This window comes from Sander vitreus, chromosome 12, assembly GCF_031162955.1.
Source record: "Sander vitreus isolate 19-12246 chromosome 12, sanVit1, whole genome shotgun sequence".
Taxonomy (NCBI): Eukaryota; Metazoa; Chordata; class Actinopteri; order Perciformes; family Percidae; genus Sander; species Sander vitreus.
This window is the reverse complement of record NC_135866.1, coordinates 24,121,203-24,129,382: the sequence shown is the minus strand read 5'-3', so window position 1 is coordinate 24,129,382 and position 8,180 is coordinate 24,121,203. Positions and strand designations below refer to the sequence as shown.

Below are 8,180 nucleotides of genomic sequence, written 5' to 3'. Positions count from 1 at the left end.
AAGTCTCTTTACTGTACATGTTTATACTGTACTAGTATAATAGTGTAAGTAGCCTATTCTCTACAAGTGCTTGTATGTGTGTTGAATAGCCAACAACATCATCGATAGATAGATACATTGATATTTTAATCACGTAGTTAGGATTTACGAGGTGATCGGGAATGCAGCATAAACCTTGGTGCTGCTCAGAGCTCTCTCCTCTCATCCTTTTGTGTCTCTTGTCCAATCAGCGCTCAGGTGCGGTTTGCTGGCTGCTGATTGGTCACGTAGGAGGACGATGCGACTGCAATGGAGAATAGACTGGGGACTTTTCAAAGCGTCCTACTGATGTGATTAATATCGTTGAATGATTTCCACGCATTGGCTTGTCGCGGTATGTAGTTTAAGGATTTGGATTATTAGCTAGACCTAGGCTACTGGAAGCGGGTCGGTTTCCGTATTTTTGTTTTGTTTTGTTGGATCGTTTGATGTGATGTCGGGCCCGTCGCGCTGCTTTGTAGCTGAAGTCACTCCCTAGAAATGTAGCTTGTGGTTACAACACTGGTAGAGCTATCACTGAAGGTAAGACAATGTTGAAACGGGACCTGGACATAATACGGTTACGTCATGTTATTATGGTAATCTCATTTGTCTTGTGTAGTCCCGGCCGGTTGTATCGGCTATAGGCTAACGTTACCTGATTCTTGACTAGTGGGTCTTACTATGCACGGGCTGGTCAGCATGAGCGCTAACTACGTCAGACTCTAAAGCTATATAAATTAATGAAAAGCACAACTGTTCAGATTCAGGACGTGCTGGTTAACCCTTGTGTTGTCTTCCATTCGACCATTTACTTGTCGTCCTGAAAATCAACACTTTTTCTGACGTTTTCGTCTCTTTTATCACACTTTTGTCTCTTTTTTCAATGTTTTTGACTCTTTTTTTGACGTTTAACGTCACTACCATGTATAAACACCACTAACACCAACTTAACACCAGTTTTACATTTACTTCATTTTTGGAATTCATGGTCAATAAACCTCATTTATAGGAAATTATACCTAATTCTTGAGTTAAAAAAGCAGAAATTATGAATTATTTAGACTCATATTAAATGAAGGATAATTCCAGAAGAGTATATGTCAACTGTGGTTTTGAAATGTTTGGTTTTTTTCAAATGCAATCCAAAAGTCAATGAAAGTAGAGATCCTATCTTTTGTTGTACTTGCGAAGTGCGATGTGTAGAATCATCCATGTTATTTTTGGGTAATTCAAAGGAAACCCATATTTCTGATATAGACATTTTGAAAAACAGGTCAAATTTGGGCCTTCTTGTGTTAAGTCAATCAGGGCTGATAGCAATATTTGAAGAGTGACATACCATAATACACGTGCATATGACATAGGGGCTTTCAAGCAACTTTGCCCAACTTAATTGGTAGCACATGTACACACTGTTTGGAGAATGAGAAATAGCACATTCATTTGCACGCTCTGATAGAAGCCGAACCTCCAGCTGCTCTTCTTGTAGGTGTTGCTGTGCGAACGATGCACGAGCGATGTCTGATGTTGAGGCCACGTACGCAGACTTCATCGCCTCTGGCAGGACAGGACGCAGGAACGCCATGCACGACATTCTGCAGAGTCCCGCCGACCCCGAGGGACGAGGACTGCCCCTCACCCTGTCTCTGTCCCAGCTGCACATCAACGCAGGAGGGGGAGGTAAAACTACTGCTACTACTACTCTACTGGAGTGTAATGTCATTTATTTATTCGATCCATTCTTTGTCGGGGATGACACAGTTGCATTGCATAAGAGTTTCTTTTAATGCTTTTGATTGTTGACTATTGGCTCCATATGGTTACATAATATGCCTTGCATGTTTAAAAAGCTGAACTGCCTTGTGGGACGTATAGTAACTTTTTATCAAATCAAATATCATTTTTTAAATTGTAATTCTTTATTACATTATTTATTAAAAAGTGGTGTGCGCCCTCTGGTTGTGCACTCAGAATCCTGGGGCGGCAGCGAGATCTACGTCATTTTGACGTCACATTGGCACGGGCAAGCTCGGCTACGGCGACTGTAAAACGGCCTTTACTATTCTTCACAAACTACTAATACCAAACTGGTTCGTTTGAGAGAATGGTAATCAAGATAAAGGCTGTTGTGTGTTTTACATCATCATTATCCTTCAGGGTAACTGTATGTAATGTTAGAAGATGCAACTGGGAAAGTATAACACTTCTGTATAGAAAGTTAAGGAAATAGTTCCAGATAAAATTTCAAGATTATATTGTTTATCCGCTGTTTCTTTTACGTTTCTCAACATCATCTTCGCTGTCATGATAGCAATGTTTTCCACAAGGATGATTTTAGAAACAACTGTACTGGGTCTCTGTGTGGAGCCGATGTAGAGGCCATTAAAGTGTTCATTATACTCACCATTCCCGACCTGTCGCGCAACACTGTGACGTCATGGGAGCGCCGTAACTTTTTATACTCGCGCGTGATGGTCGCGACACTAGTTGCAGTCTTCTCCTGAACAGAGGTGTCGCAACTGAGGAAAGGCTAAAGACTTTGCTATTTCTACGGACTAGAAGAAGAAGAAAGAGGTAAACGATGGCAGAACTGGCCAGAATCTGGCGGGGGTTGAGAGATGACTTCGTACCATTTCTTAAAGGGGCTGAATGGAAAGAGATTTCTCGAGACTTTTGGAGAATGTGGAATTTTCCCAATTGTTTAGGGTGCATCGATGGAAAGCTTGTCACAATCAAAGCCCCAGCGAACGCTGGAAGTGACTACTTTAACTACGAAGGTGCAAATTCCATCGTGCTTATGGCCGCGTGTGACGCAAGATATCGTTTCACCATGGTGGATATTGGTGCTTTCGGCCGTCAGAGCTTGCCCTCGAAATCGTCCATGCTTCCTGTTTCCGCTTTGTCTTGCGCCGCTGAAAGAAATAGAGTGGTGCACGACCTCTGGCCGCGCACTTTAAATCCTGGTGCGCCAGCGAGATCTACGTCATTTTGACGTCACATTGTCGTGCGACAGGTCGGGAGCGGCAACTGTAAAAAGGCCTTAATGAAGGTGCTCTGCAGTCAGTGTTGTAATGTAATGAAGTACAAATACTTTGTTACTGTACTTAAGTAGAATTTTCACGTATCTGTACTTCATTATTTATATTTCTGGAAACGTTTACTTTTACTTCACTACATTTTCTAAACAAAATGTATACTTTAACTTCACTACATTTCCCCTTAGCATCTTTGTTACTCGTTACTTACAAGAAATGTTTTCTTACGTTGGAGTGAAAGATTCTTCCTCGCAATTGTTTTTTTTTCAGTTTCTGTTTTTGTCTTTGTTGATGTCAGGCTTTGAATTTGATGTTTAAAAATGGTGTGGAAACTATAATATTATGCTTTACTATAAGGAAGCCACAATAAAGTTCATAATCAAGGTTTTTCTTTACTTTTACTTTTACTTCTAATAACTACATTTTAATATCAGAAAGTTACTTTTGATACTTCAGTACAGTAAATATCAGATACTTTAAGTAATATTCTAAAAGGTGACTTTAACTTCTACCAAAGTCTTTTTTCTGGTAAGATACTTGCTTTCAAGTACTTTATACAAGACTGTCTGTAGTTTAGGGTTTGGTGTATTTTTAAGAAAAAGAGAAGCGCTCTTGAGGAATAAAAGACTAGCTTAAAATATAGTCTCCAACTTGCATCAGCCATTATGTAGCTGTTTGGAAATAAGAGATCCTGTTCTTTGGATCTACAGCAATACATACAGTATGTTAACAGTAGGGTTGGGTATCGTTTGGGTTTTTTGCGATACCGGTGCTAAAACGATACTTTTAAAACGGTGCCGTTGCCTAAACGGTGCCTGAACCGGGGCCTGAACCGGGGCCTGAACCGGGGCCTGAACCGAAATATATATAATATATTTATAATTTATATAATATAAAATATAAAAAAGGAGCACAAAATGACAGTTGACGACATGAAAGAATTGTCTCATTATAGCCTGATATGTCGCTATCAGCTGGCACATAAGCATTATTACAACTTGTGCATTATGAATCATTTTAAGGTAGACAGCGTGATCCATTTTGGCTAGCAAAACTTTGTTCGCAAATGTCAGCTTGAGTGTTGTGCGATTCAGTGCAAAAGTGAATGGAATATGAATATGTAAAACTTTATTGTCCACAGACCAAGAATACAAGAGAGACAGGACATTACAAACAGTACATAGCCAAGACGGTCAAGAAGGACAAAACAGACAATACATTTCATGAAAAGTGACATTACAAAGGTTACATTTACAAAAGTAAATACATAGATACATTTAGCCTACTAAAAATGTTTGCTGTGCATTAAACCTGCAAAGTCTGCCTTGCCCTACATTCCATTGTTAAGTACGGTTCCCAGTGTTATTTAGCACCTTCACAGCATTGGGGACGAAGGATTTCTTAAAGATGTTTCTATTTGCTGTTGGTACTCTAAACGCCTCCCTGAGGGTAGGAGTTCAAATTCGCTGTGTAATGGATGGGACGGGTCACTAATAATTTTCTCAGCTTTATTTGTAATGCGTTCTTCATAAATACTGCTTAAGTGCCTTTGTGGCTTCCCTATAATTTTGAGGCCATGCTCACTATTCTCTGCAGTTTGTTCCTCCTTTGGATGTTTAGGTTACCATACCACATGATCATGTTAAAAGATAGGAAAACACCTTAAAATGTCTCAAATCTATTTGATATACCAATTTGACCGCAAAACAGCATGTGACGCCATAACGCACAGGTTTTTATTAGCTTTAAAGCCGTTGAATGGAAGCACACTTTCACCAGCTTCATTTGCATGAACATGAATGTTTTTTAGCAAACTTCAGATAATTCGATTGACAAGTGGATGGAAACATAGCTATTGTCTTTTTATATTTTTGCACTTATTGTTGACCTGTAACATCAGCGTGACATCAGCATTGCCTATTGAGCTCAGTACGGCAGAGCTCCTTGCGCATCATTTTTTGATATTCGTGCTAGCACCTGGTGCTGTTGTGCAATTGACTTTTTTATGGGCAATTACGAAGCTGGCCGAGGTAACACATTTGATATGGAAAGGCAGTTATCCTCTGTGACTTGACTTTCGTACAACGTTGTTGTTAAACTGCTTCCTGGATGTTAGGAAAAGGCATGAGTTAATCTAACAAAGCTAAGTCTACAGCCATGCTAGCAGCTCTGTGAGTCTGTATTTAGGCACAGTGGTGCTTTGAGCTAAAAGCTAACATCAAAAAAACATGCTCACATTGACAATGCTAACATACTGATGTTCAGCAGGTAATACTACTACTTTACTAGGTCCATGTCATTACTAGGTTCTTGTCGGGCAATAATGCAATACTGCTTATACAACTGTTTACTATTTAGTCTCTTTACCTATACTTATGTATTGTTTGTTTATCTTTAGAGAGTATTTTTTCTACTTTTTTTGCACAATCCCTTGCTGCTGCAACATTGTGAATTCCTCCGTTGTGGGATTAATTAAGCATTATAAATCTTCCATCTTGAATTAGTTTTGTGGGTGTTTTGTCATAAACAAGAGTATCTGGCAAATTTGAAATCCCATCTGACATTGTTATCCCTAGAGCCACACCTTGGCTAAAAAGTAAAGGATGATTGGAACCCAGAAATATGGTCTGAAACATCCAAAAACGCTGATATAATCTGTCCTGTAAATTGTCCTCTTTTTTTTTTTCTTCAGATGGAGACGACACTGATGACAGCCAGAGCTCTTCCTCCGCGGGCCACAGGGAGGTGGAGCAGAGGAACAGCTAACCTGCCACACACTCCTGCCAGTGGACAGAGAGATGCAAGATGGAATCCAGCCGTCATTGTGACGAAGCCTTTGGTACAAAGTGGGCTGGTAGCCGGAGGGTAGCACCACCACTGCTGAGGTGCCTATAAGCAGGGCACTGACCCCCCTAAATCCACTGTAGAGGCGCTGTGCTGCGATGTGATCACCAAGCGCTCTCATGTCCCTGTGGCTCTGCTGTGCACTAGAATAACAGACTGTTAGCAAGGGTGTATTTCAGAGTTGAGAGTAAACAGAGAGACAAATCTGTAGCTCATGTACAGCTGATTTTACTTCCAGTCTTAGTTTTAAACACAAAGGCTGAATGATTGGAATGAAAAGAGAAAGCTCCTATGTGAGTGTATGTGAATCTTGTAGTTGTGCAGGCAATTTGTAAGACCACTGAGACGTGCTGATGTAATGCAGTGGGACTAGCATGTTCGTAGTGATGCTGATAGAGATTATATTGCCAGTTAATGGCTTGTGCTTCCTTTAATTTGAATATACTGTAGAGGGAATTTGACTACTCAGCTGTAGTAAAACTGGAAACTGGAAAACACCACGGACAAAATCACTGGGGCTCTGTTTTGTATGATAGACAACACCCAATCATATGTGAAATTGGCCTGTACCTGAAAGCAGCAGACTGGATGGTGGTGTGACCTACAATACATAATAATACATTTATAGTGAGTTTGGATGATATATTTCAATGGCTCAGTGGTTAACAAAGATGATTATGGTGTACTATCTTTTAAAATGTTGATAGTTTTTACTTTTCTACTCATGCCATTATAATCACAACCGTAAAGGAGTATATTGAAATTTTGGGAAATATGCTAATTCGCTTTCTTGCCGATAGTTAGAAGAGAGGATTAATGCCAATGTTATGTACTGTATGTATGCTAAATATGTAGCTTGAGTCAGCAGCAAGGTTAGCTTATCTTAATATCAAATGGGAAAACAGCTAGCCTGGCTATGTCTGAAGGAAACAGAATTCACCTACCAGCCCTTCTAAAGCTCATTAATTAACATGTTATGTCCTGTTTAATTTGTACAAAAACTCATATTATGCCAAACTTGCTAGGCAACCAGCGGAGACTCCGGGAAGTTAGTGGTCGTTTTTACACTGAAGTTTTTGTACGGATTAAAATGAGATATAACGTGTTAATTAGTGAGCTTTGTCACTACCCGATCCGTACTGGAAATCTGATTTGGTTTTAACCTATCTCCTGGTCAATGGGTTATCCTGACCCTAATCATTCAATGATAATGTCTAACCTTATTGCACAGCTTTGTTGTATACTGGATTGTGATTGGTCAATTGCAGCATTTATTTCTGAATTAGTCTCGCATTGCCAGACCTTCCTTCACAGCGCTGTGGAGGAGGGTCTGGCTAGTCCACACAGCATTTCGGGATGGGAGAAAAACGTGCTCTGGTTTATTGGCATTTCTTCAAACTGATCACAATCGTCATGGGCGGCGCTAAGCACCGGGCAGAGCCACGGTGGCGCTGCAAAATAGCCTCGGGAAGGAACTTGTTTCGGTGGAACATGTGTACGTTCAAAGGTTGTTTTAGTCATGGAACAGAAAACTCAGATTGGACAGATAGTCTAGCTAGCTGTCTTGATTTACCCTGCAGAGAACTGAGGAACACATAACCATAGTCCTCATTAATCCACCGGAGTTTAAAATTACAACACAAAGAAAGCGGAGGGTAACGGGACATCTGGCCGAAAAGAGTGAAATACGGCGGAATTTCCGGCGGCATCGGAACAATCCCGGAAGTGGAACGTTGTGGATATAGACTATTTCTGAATAGCATACCGTTGCAATGTACTGTACAACAGACCATTACTATGGATGCAGTTCTTATCATAGACTCCGGAGGACCATTTTTAAATCAATAAAACCATTTTGATAACCAGAATTCTCTGTCAAGTTTTTGATTTCTTTAGTAAGTAAACCCCCTGTGCCACCCTGCATAGAACAAATCAGGTTTCCGGTACGGATCAGGCAGTCACAGTCACTGTGCTGCTAGGCAGTTTTCTTTTGTTTGTTTTTACTTAGCCAGGCTAGCTGTTTCCCCCTGTTACCAGTCTTTTAGGTTTAGCTAAGCTAAAAGCTGTAAAGGTATGGTATCAAAGTTTCTGTTGATTCCTTCTGACCTTTGAACGAAGGTACTATTTCTTACTTAATAGGTTTCCTGGTGTTTTAAGGAGCAACGCCCACTGTGTTCCTCCTTTCTCTGTTGGGGTACATTTAAGTACTTTGGTTTCCTGGCAAAGTTGCTTCTTCTTATTTTAGAAAACAGGTGTCTATTTTTGACATACTGTAGATGA

At 40.3% G+C, this 8,180-nt stretch overlaps 1 protein-coding gene across 2 annotated transcripts; it reads left to right on the top strand.

Annotated features, from left to right (window-relative positions):
- Positions 1 to 281: 281 nt before the first annotated feature.
- pkia (cAMP-dependent protein kinase inhibitor alpha) lies at positions 282 to 6,612 on the top strand. Of its 2 annotated transcripts, none has more exons than XM_078263757.1 (3): positions 282 to 561; positions 1,511 to 1,701; positions 5,749 to 6,612. In XM_078263757.1, exons 2-3 carry the CDS (start codon positions 1,539 to 1,541, stop codon positions 5,820 to 5,822), a joined length of 237 nt encoding a protein of 78 aa, XP_078119883.1. In that variant the 5' UTR covers positions 282 to 561; positions 1,511 to 1,538; the 3' UTR covers positions 5,823 to 6,612. The 2 variants fall into 2 exon arrangements, with proteins under 2 accessions (XP_078119883.1, XP_078119884.1); XM_078263758.1 differs by having other exon boundaries at positions 1,496 to 1,701.
- The last annotated feature ends 1,568 nt before the right edge of the window (positions 6,613 to 8,180 follow it).